The sequence below is a fragment of the Eptesicus fuscus genome, unplaced genomic scaffold (assembly GCF_027574615.1).
Source record: "Eptesicus fuscus isolate TK198812 unplaced genomic scaffold, DD_ASM_mEF_20220401 sc28, whole genome shotgun sequence".
In the NCBI taxonomy this organism is placed as follows: domain Eukaryota; kingdom Metazoa; phylum Chordata; class Mammalia; order Chiroptera; family Vespertilionidae; genus Eptesicus; species Eptesicus fuscus.
In genome coordinates this window covers 84,819-99,472 of record NW_026557625.1, presented here as the reverse complement: position 1 = coordinate 99,472, position 14,654 = coordinate 84,819, and the positions used below count along the sequence as shown (strand labels likewise).

Below are 14,654 nucleotides of genomic sequence, written 5' to 3'. Positions count from 1 at the left end.
GGGCCGGGCCGCTGCCCCTGCTGCCCTGCGCTCGCGCCTACCTGAGCCCGCGGCCGCCCGTCTGCCGGCCTCTGGCCCCGGAGCTGCGGGCGCGTCGGCTGGAGCTGGGCGCAGAGCACGCGCTGCTGCTGGACGAGGCGGGCCAGGTGTACTCCTGGGGCGGGGGCCGGTGAGTGACTGCGGAACGGGGCGGGGGACCCCGAGGGGTGACCGGCGCTGACGGGGGTTCCCTCGTGCAGGCACGGGCAGCTGGGCCACGGGACCCTGGAGGCGGAGCTGGCGCCCAGGCTGCTGGAGGCGCTGCAGGGCCTGCGCGTGGCCTTGGTGGCCGCCGGCGGCTGGCACTCCCTGTGTGTGAGCGGTGAGTGACAGGTGTTGGAGGCCCCAAGCCTTCCTCCTCGCCCAGGCTTTTGGGGGGCCTAGCCAGCCAGTGCTCCTTGCAAGCTCATCCCACGTCAGTCAGCTCGGTCATTCACGACCCCAGTGCCTCTCAAATGGAGCTCCTCGGCCACCACCGTCACCCGCTCACACTTTCGGCTTCTGTTAGGGGTGTCACCACCCTGTCCATCCGCCTCCAGCTAGGGCTGTCCTTCTAAAATGCCCCCTCAGGATGCCCGGCTGGTGTGGCTCAGTGTTGAGTGTCGACCTGTGAACCAGGAGGTCATGAGTAGATTGCCCTGTCGGGGCACATACCTACCTGGGTTGTGGGCTCAAACTCCATCCCCAGTGTGGGGTGTGCAGGAGGCAGCTGATCGATGTTTCTCTCTCATCGATGTTTCTAGCTCTCTGTCCCTCTCCCTTCCTCTCTGTAAAAAATCAATTAAAAAAAATAGTGCAGCAATTAAAAAAAATTTTCAATGGAAAAATATCCTTGGGTGAAGATTAACAACAACAACAAAAATAATAATAATAAAAATAAAAACCAACGAAGGTGAGGATTAACAAAAAAAAATGAAGAAGAAGAAGAAGACGAAGAAGAAGAAGAAGAAGAAAGAAAGAAAGAAAGAAAGAAAGAAAGAAAGAAAGAAAGAAAGAAAGAAAGAAAGAAAAGTGTGAGCTGAAGGCACTTTAGGGGAAGGGACCCTGTTAAGACAGATGCTGTTTGTTGCCCTAGTGGATAGAGTGTTGGCCTGGGGTCCGAAGGGTCCCAGGTTCGATTCTGGTCAAGGGCACATGCTCGGGTTGGGGGCTCGATCCCCCAGTAGGGGGCGTGCAGGAGGTAGCTAATCCATGATTCTCATCATGGCTGTTTCTGTAAATTAATAAAAAAAAATATTTCAAATAAAAAAAGACAGACGCTGCCGGTCCTGGGCTGCTGACTCGGGCAGGGTTGGCCTCGGAGGGGCGTTTGGAGAGGTGCAAGGGGCCGAGGAGGCGGAGGGGACTCACAGCCGGTCTAATGGGCCCCTTTCTCTCTCAGAGACCGGCGACATCTATACCTGGGGCTGGAAGGAATCGGGGCAGCTGGCGCTGCCCGCCAGGGGCCTGGCGGGGGACAGAGAGACAGTTGCCGGGGAAGGTGAGTCTCAGCTATTTTTTTTAAAAAAATAATTGATTGATTGATTGATTTTAGAGAGAGAGGAAGGGGGAGAGAGAAACATCGTTTTGTTCCACTTATTTATGCATTGATTGATTGATTCTTTTTTTAAAATAAGTTTTTATTGATTTCCGAGGAAGGGAGAGGGAGAGAGAGAAACATCAATGAGAGAATCATGGATCGGCGGCCTCCCACGTGCCCCCTACTGGGGATCAAGCCCACAACCCGGGCCTGTGCCCTGATCGGGAATTGAACCGTGACCTCCCGGTTCATAGGTGGACACAGTCATGATCCACACCAGCTGGGCCATGGGTTGATTCTTGTATGTGCCCTGGCCAGGGATCAGACCCGCTCACCTTGGCGTTGGGGGATGATGCTCTGAGATGCACACGTTTCTGTCCTTCCTGACTCCGGGCCACAGGCCGGCCTGAGAGCGGACAGTGCTCGGAAGGGACACGTGACTTCCTGGGGACCCAGGACACAGGGGACCGAGCCCCTTACGGGAGGGAGCGCAGCGAGGCCGATGCCCACCCCGCGCGCTGCAGCGCTTCCTGGGGGCGCGGGCCGGGGCGCCAGCTTCGCAGGCGGCTGCGTTAGACTCCGCGTCAGCCCGCCCTCCCTCTGCCTTCTCTGAAGCCCCTGCACCGGAGGAAGCCGGTTCCGGGGTGACGGGGCCAGCGGGGCCTGCGGATGCCGCCGCCGCCCCCTTCGTCGCCGTGCAGCCCCTCCCGGCCTTACTGGATCTGCCCCTGGGCTCGGACGCGGTCACGGCCAGCTGCGGGTCCCGGCACACGGCCGTGGTGACGAGTGAGTGCGCCTGCAGGGCCGGGGCGGAGCGGATGTCAGTCCCGCTCTCCAGCGGGTGGCTGCAGGGCTGCAGGCGGGGTGTCCCCGAAAACACCCTAAAACACCCCCTTGGTCCGCGTGCGGACAGACGTGCAGAGTAGCTGCCTCTGCACCGAGAGCCCCGACCTCCCAGACGGCCCTGGGGGTCTCTCTGGAGGCTGGTGCCGGGGCCTCTGCGCAGGCGCAGACCGGCCGGCCTCTGGTCACCTGCCGGCAGCGCCAGCCCCGTCCAGCTGCGGAGACGCCTGCGCTCGGGCTCAGGAGCTGAGGTGCCGTTGGCCGGTGTGGGGAAGGCGACCGATCTCCGGGCGGGTCCTTGAGCAGCCGAGGGGGGATCGGCTGGTTGGGAAGAGCCGAGCCCGTGCCGAGGGGTGCGCTGTCCGCCCCTCGGTGGACACCGTGTGGCTCAGGCCGCTGCCGGCCAGCCGGACGGAGTCAGCAGCGCAGTGACCGCCCACTGTCCTTGGGTTGCAGGGACCGGGGAGCTGTACACCTGGGGCTGGGGTAAGTACACCGAGGGGAGGGGAGGGGAGCCCCTGGCCCGGGGAGGGGAGGGCCCGACCGAGGAGCCGTCTCTAGAACCGGGCTGGGCACTAGGCTCAGACTGTCTACTTCCCATCTGCCTTTCTTTGTTTTTCTTCCTAAATGTTCCTTGTTTGTTTATGTATATACTAGAGGCCCGGTGCATGAAATTAGTGCTTTTTTGGGGTAGGGGGGTCCCCGCAGCCTGGCCTGTGCCCTCTTGCAGTCCAGGACCCCTCACTCCTTACCGCCCTCCTGCTGTGGAGGCAGGAGAGGCTCCTGCCACCCACCGCCTCTGCTCTTGCCAGCCATGAGCCTGGGTGGGCGGTGCCCCCCCTGTGGGAGCGCACTGACCACCAGGGGGCAGCTCCTGCGTTGAACTTCTGCCCCCTGGTGGTCAGTGCACGTCATAGCGACCAGTCGTTCCGCCATTTGGTCGATTTGTGTATTAGGTGTTTATTATATAGGATATAGACATTTTTCCATTGATTTTTAGAGAGAGTGGGAGAGAGAGGGAAAGACAGAGAGAAACATCGATGGGAAAGAAACACATCGATGGGTTGCCTCCTGCACAAGCCCCGACCGGACACCGGGCCAGGGAGGAGCCTGCAACCCAGGTACGTGCCCTTGGACGGAATCAAACCCGGGACGCTTCAGTCCGCAGGCCAATGCTCTACCCACTGAGCCACACTGGCCAGGGCCCCATCTGCCTTTCTGGAGAACGGTTTGTCTTAGGGGAATAGTTAGCCAGCGTGTGTGAAACACCTTGTGGTCTGGCCCTGGGCTCGGAGCCCCCGGGGACCTGAGAGGCAGCGGGCCGGAGGCTGGCCTCCTGAACTCACAGCAGAGGCCGCAGGTGCTGGCTGAGGCCCACCCCGGGCTGGTCTCCTGCTTGGCGGGGAGCGGCCCCGAGGAAGGCCCACGGCCAAGGGTCTCGTTTCCCGGTAGGTAAGTACGGACAGCTCGGCCACCAGGACACGACCAGCTGGGACCGGCCCCGCCGGGTGGAATACTTTGTGGATAAGCAGGTCCGAGTAAGGGCCGTGAGCTGTGGGCCCTGGAACACCTACGTGTCCGCAGTGGAGCAGGAGGAGAGCTGATGGACGTAGACAAGGGCATGAAATGAGTGCACGGCACAGCAGAGGGAGAGCCGACACCTGTGAGGCCCGCACCAGGGCCAGGACCGCCACGGAGGCCCCGGGCGCCACCTCTGCCCAGCCCGCCTCGGCCTTTCCTCGGCTTCCCCTTCGACCCGAGTTCTCAGCTTGGTCCTCAGGTTGGAAACACCCAGAGAGCTTTGGAAACGGGTGCCCAGGGCCAGCATCAAAGGGCTGAAATCAGCCCGGCTGGCGCGGCTCAGTGGTTAAGTGTCGACTCTGAACCAGGAGGTCACGGTTCGATTCCGGTTGGGACGTGCCCAAGTTGTGAGCGCGATCCCCAGTGTGGGCGCAGGAGGCAGCCAATCAATGATTCTCTCTCATCATTGATGTTTCTGTCTCTCCCTTCCACTGTGAAAGCAATAAAAATAGATTAAAACACAAACGTGAAATCAGAACCTCAGGGGTAGATTTGAGAGCTCCCCCCCAACCCCCACCCCCGGTGATTTTCGGCAGCGCCAGGATTGGACCCACTGGGGTCATCTCCGTGCCGGGCATCTGCTTTTATTGATAATTGTGCTCCCTGTGTAACACAGTGTCGTGTGTCTGTTCTTGGACTTGAGGTAAATGCATTCATTCTGTGTATGCTCTGCTGTGTCTCTCATTTTTATTCAGCAACACCTGGCCTTCCATTGAGGAGTGTACCTCAGTTATATCTTCTTTGGTTGATGGTCATTTCAACCTATTTTTAATTGAGCTAAACTACACATAAAAAATTTACCACTTACCTGCTGGCGTGCCTCAGTGGTTGAGCATCAACCCATGAACCAGGAGGTCATGGTTTGATTCCCGGTCAGGGCACTTGCCTGGGTTGCAGGCTCGATTCCCCAGTAGGGGGCGTGCAGGAGGCAGCCGTACATGATTCTCTCTCATCTCTCTCCCTTTCTCCCTCTCTGAAATCAATAAAAACACACTTTAAAAACTTAGCATTTTTCAATATATATTTTTATTGATTTCAGAGAGGAAGCAAGAGGGAGAGGGAGAGAGAGACAAACATCAATGATGAGAGAATCATGGATCGGCTGCCTCCTATACACCCCACACTGGGGATTGAGCCGCAACCAGGGCACGTGCCCTGACAGGGAATCCATCTGTGACCTCCTGGTTCGTAGGTTGAACACTCAACCACTGGGCCACACCGGCTGGGCTGGTCATTTCATTTGTAATTATTTGAGAAGCCTGCATCCTATTTTACATGGTGGCTCTACCATTTACATTCCCACCAACAGTGCACAAGGGTTCAGATTTCCCTGTACCTCATCAGCCTTTATTTCCTGGGTATATTGTTGTTTGTTCGCTATAGGGCCATCCTCACGGTGGGAGGTGGTGGCTCCCAGTCTGGGTTTGCCTTTCCCTGTTGCTCAGGGATGTTGAGCACCACCTGTGTGCGTGTGTGCACTGGCCCTTCGTGTGTCTTCTTCGGGGAAATGTCACCCAGCCCTTTGCCCCTGTTGAATCGGGCTGGCTGGTGGTTGAGTTTTAGGAGCTGTGTACGTATTGTCTTGTATCCCAGGTCCATGGGATACAAGAGTGGATGACAGTCCCTCATCAGATATGTGATTTCAACGTCATTTCCCCAGCTGTGTGGGTTGGCTTTTTACTGTTGATAGTGTCACTGGATGTAAAAAAATTTTAATTTCCATGAAGTCCGGGTCGTGTACTTCTCCTCTGGGTGTCTGTGCCTTTGATGTCGGAGCCTAGAACCACTGCCAAGTCCGGTGTTGAGAGGCTCCTGTGATTCCTTGTTTATTGTATGAGGTCGTACGCTGAGACCGTCGGTCCACTTTGAGTTGTTGGTTTGCTTGCTCTGGGGGTTTTTGATGACCGAGACGGTTATTAAAGCTGGACAGTGACAGCAGGACCGGCCTAGCATCGCAGAAGCAGCAGGAGAGCTGGGCAGGCACCGTGGCGCACGGAGAAGCCAGAGGAGGGGGGGCCGTGGGGACGGTGCCACTGCCCATGGCTCCCCCTGGCTCTGAGTCTCGTGGGAACCCCCGAGTTTAGGGGATACATGACTATGGGGCGTCAGGGGAAGGGAAGGCATCAGGGGAAGGGAAGGCGCAGGTGTGCTCAGGGAGGGAGAGCGCCCCAGTGAATTGTGGGATAAGCTTTGAGATACCGTATTTTCCGGCTTATAAGATGGCCCCCAACTTTTCCAGTTAAAATATAGAGTTTGGGATATACTCGCTGTATAAGACTACCCCTCTTCCAACGCACACCAAATAAAAATTAAAAAAACATCAGATTTGATTTCAATATGGTAATTTTAATTCAAATGCTTATGACATGCATGTACTTAGCAGGAAAGCTGTCACTTATAAACATAAGGCTGTTTGTCATCAAACATGTAAACATAAAACAGTGCAAGTGGATTGAACTTTTCCTAATTCACTCTAAAGCTGAAAGGAAGGATAAGACAACAAACCCATGGGGCTGCCATGCTGTTTGTTTTCTAAGCTGTCGACCAAACTGGAACTGATGATGACAGGAGGACGATAACCAACAATAGAGAGAGAGCAAGTGCCGGGCAAGTCCCTGGCGAGTTAGCAATGCAGCTTCACTGCAGAACTCAGGAGGGAGATCTGAGAGGCAGAGAAGGAGGTACGGTAACAGGATACAAGGGCGGGCCAGACGGGTGAAAGAGGCGTGTTTTTCTGGGCACAGTGCCACTCTATCTTTTGTCCATACCCCGGGCATCCCGGCCGCCTGCAGCTTGCTCTGCCCTTCACGTACACCTTCCCGGTGAGGCGCCCCCTCACCTTGTCATCGGACCGCGTTAAGTCACTTCTTTCCACGAATCCTGGTGAGTGGATTTTCTTCTACCGTTCTTGTACAGCGCCGCCCTTGCTGCTTTCATAAGGTCGCTGCATACAAACGGCCGCAGCCGCATCCTCACCGTATGCGGCGAGCACCCGGCCGCACTCCATTCATTTCAATGGAGCTGGATAGAGACCGTATGCGGCACATAAAGGAGCCGACCGGAGACACTTGCGGTCTCCATCCGGCTCCATTGAAATGGAGTGCGGCCGTGTTTGAGCTCCCCCCACCGTATGCGGGGACGGCAGATTCTCCAGTCCGGCTCGGAAGTTTCAGCACCCACCTTATAGGACGACCCCCGGCGTATAAGACGACCCCAGACTTTTGAGAAGATTTTCCTGGGTTAAAAAGTCGTCTTATATGCCAGAAAATAGGGTACTGTCCTAGATGATGTGTCTCAGTTGGTTGAGCACAGACCCATGCACTGGTGTGAGGTCACATGCCTGGGTTGTGGGCTGGATCCAGAGTAGAGATTGTGCAGGTGGCAACCAATCCCTATTTTTTGCTCATCCTTGTTTCTCTGTCTCTCACCCCCCCCCCATCCTTTCTACATCTAAAATCAATAAAAATATACATGTACTTTAAAAAACATACCTGCAGGTTCCTGATGCAGCTCCCTCTTTACTCCAAGCCTTTGCACATTCTGGAACCTGTGTCTGGAGGACCTCGCACTCACTACACTGGTCGCCAAAAACAAGGTCCACTCCATGTAGCCCTCCTCCTGGCCTTTGGAGTCTGGGCTCAGTGTCTGTTCAAAGTCCCCAGGTCCCCGGGATTCAAGAGCGGCTGACAGACCCAGGACTCTACTATCTCAGAGGCCACAAGTGTGTGAGGCCCTGAAATAAGCTCCACAAACCCGTACACCTGATCGATTCTGCACTTGCAGGAATTTGTGGAAAGATAATGGTCTGTTGGGAGCCTGGCAACCACCAGGCTCTCTGGGCTCAGGCTGCCCAGGACCCTTGCCCAGCCCGGAGGCCAGGTGCCCTCCAGATGCCTGTGTGATCTCGGGGCTCAGTCCTCAGTGCTCACTCCTGCCAGTTCCCTTGTCATTTACAGGACTTCCCCTTCCTGTCCACAATGCTGTCCTCTGTCTTCTAGTCTGTTCTTCCTCTCAGCAATGTCAGGAAAAGTTAGAATCCTGCCTCAGAAAATGTCCCTCTTTTTTCACAACCATCTATGGTCCCAGCATTCTGAGAATGAAAGTAAAACTCCTCATGCAAAACCCACACCTCATCTCTTTGTTACCTTTAGATCCCAAACAGGCCCGGGTTTCCGAGTCCTCCCAGCTCAGTGTCACCATCACGTCCTCACAAGGTGGCACTGCAGCCTTCCACTCCCTTCCCCATCACCCACGTGTCACCCACCAGGGACTCACCATTCTGGACGCTGGGACCTGGGCGGCAGGACCTGAGCGGCGCCGGCCCCCAGGCTGGAGGGTTCAGGGGGGTCAGGCTGCGGGAACGCTGAGAGCAGAGAGGTGTCCGGGAGGCACGGGGACCCCGATCTCGGTCTGTTGGGGCTCCAGGAGCCTCAGACACACCCTGCACCGCAGGCAGCGGCCTCCCAGGCCTCCTCCTACTCAGTCCAGTGCCCTGAAGCCTGTGGATCTCTGAACAAAGACCTAAGAGGTTACAATGACCACCGCGAGGAGGAAAGCGGAAGTCCCGCCTTAACCGGATGCGAAGACACCAAAATGCCCTTTGGCGCCGCCCATATGAGTGCAGTGCCTTCTGGGTAATGTAGTTTTCTCAACCGCTCAGGGTAGTACTAGCATCCCATCCAATGACAGGTGCTGTGGCCCAGCAAGTGATGCCCGGGGAGGGACTAGATGGGGCCAGAGGCCTGGCTAACTGGAGCAGACTAACAGATCTCTGAGGGGAAGGAGGTGGGAGGAATGCAAGAGATCCACCAGAGAATATATACAGAGGGGGAAATGGGAGACATCGATAATGCTATCAACAATAAAAAATATATGTATTTTCTTAAATTTTAAAATAATGGAGCCCAGCTGATGTAGCTCAGTGATTGAGCCTCGACCTATGAACCAGGAGGTCATGGTTCTTTTCATTTTATTTTTATTTTTAAATTCGTTATTGTTTAAAGCATTCCATATCGTATGACATACAACTCCCTTTTCCCCCTTTGAGCTCTGCCCAGGCACCCCCAAGCCTCAGCACATGCCCTCACCTCCGTAGTGTCTGTGGACATTGGTGCTGCTTATATGCATGCACACAAGTCCTTTGGTTGATCTCTTACCACCACCCTCCCCCACCCCCTCCGCCAAATCTCTGCCTTCCCTTTGAAGTTTGTTGGTCTGTCCCTTCTATGTCCCTAAATCTATTTTTGTTCATTAATTTATGCTGTTCTTATATTCCACAAATGATGAGGTCATGTGATACTGGGTCTTTCCCTGGTCAGGGCACATACATGGGTTGCAGGCTCAATTCCCAGTGTGGGGGTGGAGTCATGCACGAGGCAACTCATCAGCAATTCTCTCTCATCACTGATGTTTTTAATTCTCCCTCTCCCTTCCACTCTCTGAAATCAACAAAAATATTTCAAACCAAGTATGTACATAGATGCATAGGCCATGGACCTAGACAATAATGCGGTGAGGGGCTAGAAGCAGAGGGGGCAGGGTAGGGGGATAAAGGGGGAGGAGAATGGGGGAAAATTAGGAACATCTGTCTTAGAGTCAACAACCCTATCTAATAACAATAAGCAGGGCTTGATGGGGGCTCTCAGGCCACACCTCCCGCCCCTGTGGGGGGCCAGGGACCTGAGGCCATGCCCCTGGCCTGGCGGAGCTTGACGGGGTACCTCAGCCCACGCCCCCCGTCTGGCAAGGCTTGACGGGGGACCTCAAAGCCCACTCCCCGCCCCGGCCCTGGCCTGGAAACCTCAGGCCAGGCCTCCCACCCCAGCGTTGGGCCAGGGAACCTCAGGCTGTGAACAGCCCCCGCCACAGCACCAGGCTGGGGGACCTGAGGGTGCGCAGGGGGACCGGAGGCTGTGCCCCCCACCTGGTGGGGCTTGATGGGGGCCCTGAGGCTGTGCCCCCCACCTGGTGGGACTTGACAGGGGACCTGAGGCTTTGCCCCCCGCCCCGCGGGGCTTGACAGGGGTGGGGCTGGCCGCCTCTGGATCTTGCCCAATTGAGGTGGGGCCGGCCGGGTCTGTGTCTCTCACGATTTCAAGGCGCAGGTGGGTGGGGCCTTGACTCTGGGTTCCACAACGCATCCCAGACTCTTGACAGGAGGAAGATTCTCAAATACATTGTACTAATTTTCTTTCATCTCTGACACTTCTATTATAGAAGAATGTCCCGTATGGTCAGGGCAATATTAAAATATCTCCTCTAATTAATACCCTTTAATGTGCACCAATTTTGTGCACCGGGCCACTCGTAAAACACAGCGTGCCCAGCCGGTGGGGCTCCGTGGTTGGGTGTGTACCCATCAACCAACATAGCGCTGGTTCCATTCCAGGTCAAGGCACAGACCCATGCTGGGGGGCTCCATCCCAGCAGAGGGAATATTGGAGCAGCTGGTCAATGACTCTCTCTCCTCATTGATGTTTCTTCCTCTCCCTTTCTAAGACACCAATAAAGACATTTAAAAAACCAACAGTGTTAAGACTGATTTGACTCAACCACAACAAAGTGGCTGTGGGCCATCACGTTTTCTTCCAAGTCTTGTAAGCAAAATCAGGCCTTGTTCTCTCTCTCTTTTATTTTCAGTTTCTGGGCTTTATTGATTGGATCAAATTGGGCCAAGTGCCGCCAGGTGCTCAGAGGGGTGGCGCATAGGAGGCGAGCGCCTTAGGTCTGCGAGCCCAGCGCGAAGGGCGAGAGGACAGCCGGGCCCGACGGGAAGGGCAGCTGCGGGGCGCACCCCGGGCCGCGGGGTCCGTGCACCGGGTCCCCCGCCGGCCTGTGCCTGGCGAGCGGCGCGCCCATGGGCGGCGAAGGTCTGGGCGCTGGCGTCGGCGCCCGGGTTCTGCTTCTCCCACTTGGTGCGGCGGTTCCGGAACCGGATTTCCACCCGCGTCTCGGTGAGGCTCCGCGACACCCACCCGGTTGGGGTCGCCGGCGTGCAGCGGCTCCGCTCCTGGGGCGGCGAGGGCGCGGGGCCCAGCTCCTCTGCACGCAGCGGGCGCCCCGGGGCTGCGGGGACGAGGGCGCACGGGGCCAGGGCGCACGGGGGGAACGAGGGCGCACGGGGGGGACGAGGGCGCACGGGGCCGGGGCGCACGCGGCAGGCGCCCCGGGGCCCAGCAGGACGCAGCGGCATCTTGTGCTGTTGACCTTGTTGGGGTCCAGGATGTCCAGCACCGAGAAGGGGTGGGGCGCGGCGGCGGCCTTGTTCTGTCTTTACCCGGGATTGTCCCAGGCGTAACTTCTAGGGAACAGGAGCCTGCCTGGAGCCGGTCTGGCTCAGCTGGGCCTGTCGTGTTTGAGTCCTGGACTTCATGCAGGAACGATTGCACGACAGGAGTTCAGAGATTTTGAGGGAACCTTTATTAAAGATGGGGATAGTGGAAAAAATCTGGGGCTCAGGATAGAACAAGGAACAGCAGAGAGACTAGGCGGGGCTCGTGGGGCTCTCTAGAAGCACGGCTGTGAGCTAGCTCCCTGGAGAGTCCGAGAAAAGGAGGCCTTGAGCACAGGTTCAGGGGGTTAGCCCAGGAGGAGCTGTCGCTGCTCATTGCTGCCCTGGTTGCAGGTGGAGCGGGATCCCTTACAAGCTTAGGAGAGCCGGGCTGGTGTGATTCCGTGGTTGAGCATTGACCTCTGAACCTGGAGGTCACGGCTGCATTCCCAGTGAGGACTCATGCTCAGGTGGTGGGCTGGATCCCCATTGTGGGGCATGCAGGAGGCAGCCTATCTGTGATTCTCTCGCATCATTGAGGTTTCTATGCCTCACTCCTCCCTTCCTCTCTGAAGTCAACAAAATATATTTCAAAAGCCCTGACCGGTGTGGCTCAGTGGATAGAGCGTCGGCCTGCGGACTGAAGGGTCCCAGGTTCGATTCTGGTCAAGGGCATGTACCTTGGTTGCGGGCACATCCCCAGTGGAGAGTGTGCAGGAGGCAGCTGATGGATGTTTCTCTCTCATCCATGTTTCTAACTCTCTATCCCTCTCCCTTCCTCTCTGTAAAAAAATCAATAAAATATATTAAAAAATATATATATTTTAATGTGTGTTTTATTGATTTTTAAAAAATATATTTTATTGATTTTTCACAGAGAGGAAGAGAGAGGGAGAGAGAGTCAGAAACATCGATGAGAGAGAAACATCGATCAGCTGCCTCCTGCACACCTCCTACTGGGGATGCGCCCGCAACCAAGGTACATGCCCTTGACCGGAATTGAACCTGGGACCCTTGAATCCGCAGGCCGACGCTCTATCCACTGAGCCAAACCGGTTTCGGCTTTAATGTATATTTTAAATCAATTATACTTATATCAAAGTTTAAAAAAATATTACAACTTGCCACTTCTCAATTATTTCACTATCTTATTAGGAAAGTTCTTGAGCATCTTTGTACCCACTGTATCAATATGTTGGAAATAAAACACAATGATGTGCTACGGAAATAGCTCATCAGCCCATGTTCAGTGCTGTCACTTTGGGAGTTTGAAAGTGACGACGATGAGAGTACTTACACCAGAAAAATGGACAAATACTACAGACCTTGACTTCGCTTAATCTACTGTTGAATGCTTGAACTTAAAGTGAATGGTGGGCAATTTTAGCAACCTAGGTAACATGGAAGTGGGCTTTAAATTGTATATAGGATACAAGTTTAGAAAAATAATTTTCCTCCCGGTATTCAAAACATATACTTCCAAATGGCAAGGAAAGAAGTCGAGTCCTTGAGGGATGAGTGATGCCCCAGTCAGTGTAGGGGAGGCTGTGCTGACTCATTTGCGTCCGTAAATCATCCATATAAATGTCGTTATTGACCTGTGCACGAGGGAGTCCATTGTGGGACTTCAAGTCGTCTCGCTCCGTGGAGGCTACTCTGGGCCGCACTAAGGCTCGAGGGCTTATGAATCCCTTTCCACTTAACATTACCAGAACCGCCGGAGGAAATACACTACAGAGACATCAATGCAGGTGCGGGTCACACGGTCTATTAGGTCTATGACACTCACACCGGGACCTTACTGATCTCCGGGTGCCCTGGGCGCTGGCTTAGGGGACCCGGAGGCTGATGCTGTGGAGCGGGCGTCTCTGGGTGCGGCTGGAAGGGCTCCGGTTCTGGAACAGGCTGTGCCCTGAGCTCAGCGGGGTCCCCGGGAGTCCTCCGGCAGGAGCGGACTCCATGGGACCTTCGCCTTCTGTGGGCCTCACGGTGGGGCAGCAGGTGATTCCATCCAAGGCCTGAGCACAGCGGCTCGGGCTTCCCCAGGAGAAGTTGCATGCGTTTCAGCTCCTCTTTTCCTAGCCAGTTTGCTTGCATTGCCCACGCAGCCCAGGCCTCATCTGGGGGAACAGACTGTGGGGGCGCTTACAGGGGCTGCGCCCTGTGAAGTGTGTGGCCAGGGTGCTAATTGACTCAATCTTTTAACCGGTTTGGCTTAGTGGATAGAGCGTCGGCCTGCGGACTGAGAGGTCCGAGGTTCGATTCCGGTCAAGGGCATGTACCTTGGTTGCGGGCACATCCCCAGTAGGGGGTGTGCAAGAGGCAGCTGATGGATGTTTCTCTCTCATTGATGTTTCTAGCTCTCTATCCCTCTCTCTTCCTCTCTGTGAAAAATCAATAAAATATATTTTTTAAAAATCCATTATAATTTGTAAATAGGGTTGCATGAACCTCCTCTTAGCTGTCTTCAAGTATTCCTATGTGGAGAGGTGGTGGAGACATAAAGATATAAATTAGACATATAAGTGAGGCAGTTTCATAGCTCAGTCATTTCGTTCATGAGAACCTTTCCCCTATTAAGCATCTACTCTTCTAAAAAACAAGGAAAACAAATAGTGAAGAAAATAATTTGTTTTCTCACGAATGGCATTGGGAGAAAGTAGACACTAAACAGATATGTTGCAGGCCCAGTGTGAACAAAAAAGTGACCACATGCTAAACCTGACAGGCCCAGGGCAGGTGCCTGGCAGCCCGTACAGACTCAGAGACCTAAAGTCACCACACGGTTACCAGTGGGAGTGGGTTATCCACCCGGGGAAGTGGGCGTCCCCTTCCCCACTGGGTGCTTGGAGTGGGGTCCTTACACTATCTGGGGGAAAGAAATGTCTGAGTCTCACACGGGAGGAGGAGTGATTGACATCCCTGGGTTTGCAAAGTCCCGTTTCCCTCCATCCAGGCCTGGGAGACGTGCAGCTGGGGACTCAGCAGAGCCTGAAGCAGAGCCTGTGACCCGAGTTTCCTTTCCATGGTGGAGCTGGGTCCTGCGTAACATCAGGCTAGTTGCAGTCCATCAGTCCATCGTGTGTGGGGTCCTATGTGGGCAAATGCAGGAGCATGAGAGTCCCGCAGGCCAGGAGCGTGGGCCTAGCAAGAGAGAGAACTCCTTTGTTTGGGAGGTCAGTGTCTCAGATCCCCTCACACATGCAGTGGCCACACCTGTTGTAACCAGTGACCCGTTCCCAGGTGTTCCTGACAGTCGAGTGCTATAGGGAGCCGTGATAGGGGTAAGCCTCGCACTGAACTGCTGGCAAAGCCGCAAACAAGTCCCAGCTTGGAGGGCACAGCCCTCTAAGCATAATTAAGCTTGATCTTATGACTGCTCCCTAGGTCTTTCCTGGGAAG

General features: G+C 55.3%; 1 protein-coding gene across 1 annotated transcript; it reads left to right on the top strand.

The window, feature by feature from the left end:
- Positions 1–5: 5 nt before the first annotated feature.
- Positions 6–4,616, top strand: RCCD1 (RCC1 domain containing 1; the record flags this gene model as incomplete). The annotated part of the gene is made up of 6 exons (XM_054713447.1): positions 6–169; positions 240–361; positions 1,421–1,519; positions 2,174–2,344; positions 2,858–2,887; positions 3,854–4,616. Coding segments are annotated over 6 exons (738 nt in total), but the record flags the coding sequence as incomplete, so codon positions are not given.
- Positions 4,617–14,654: the final 10,038 nt, after the last annotated feature.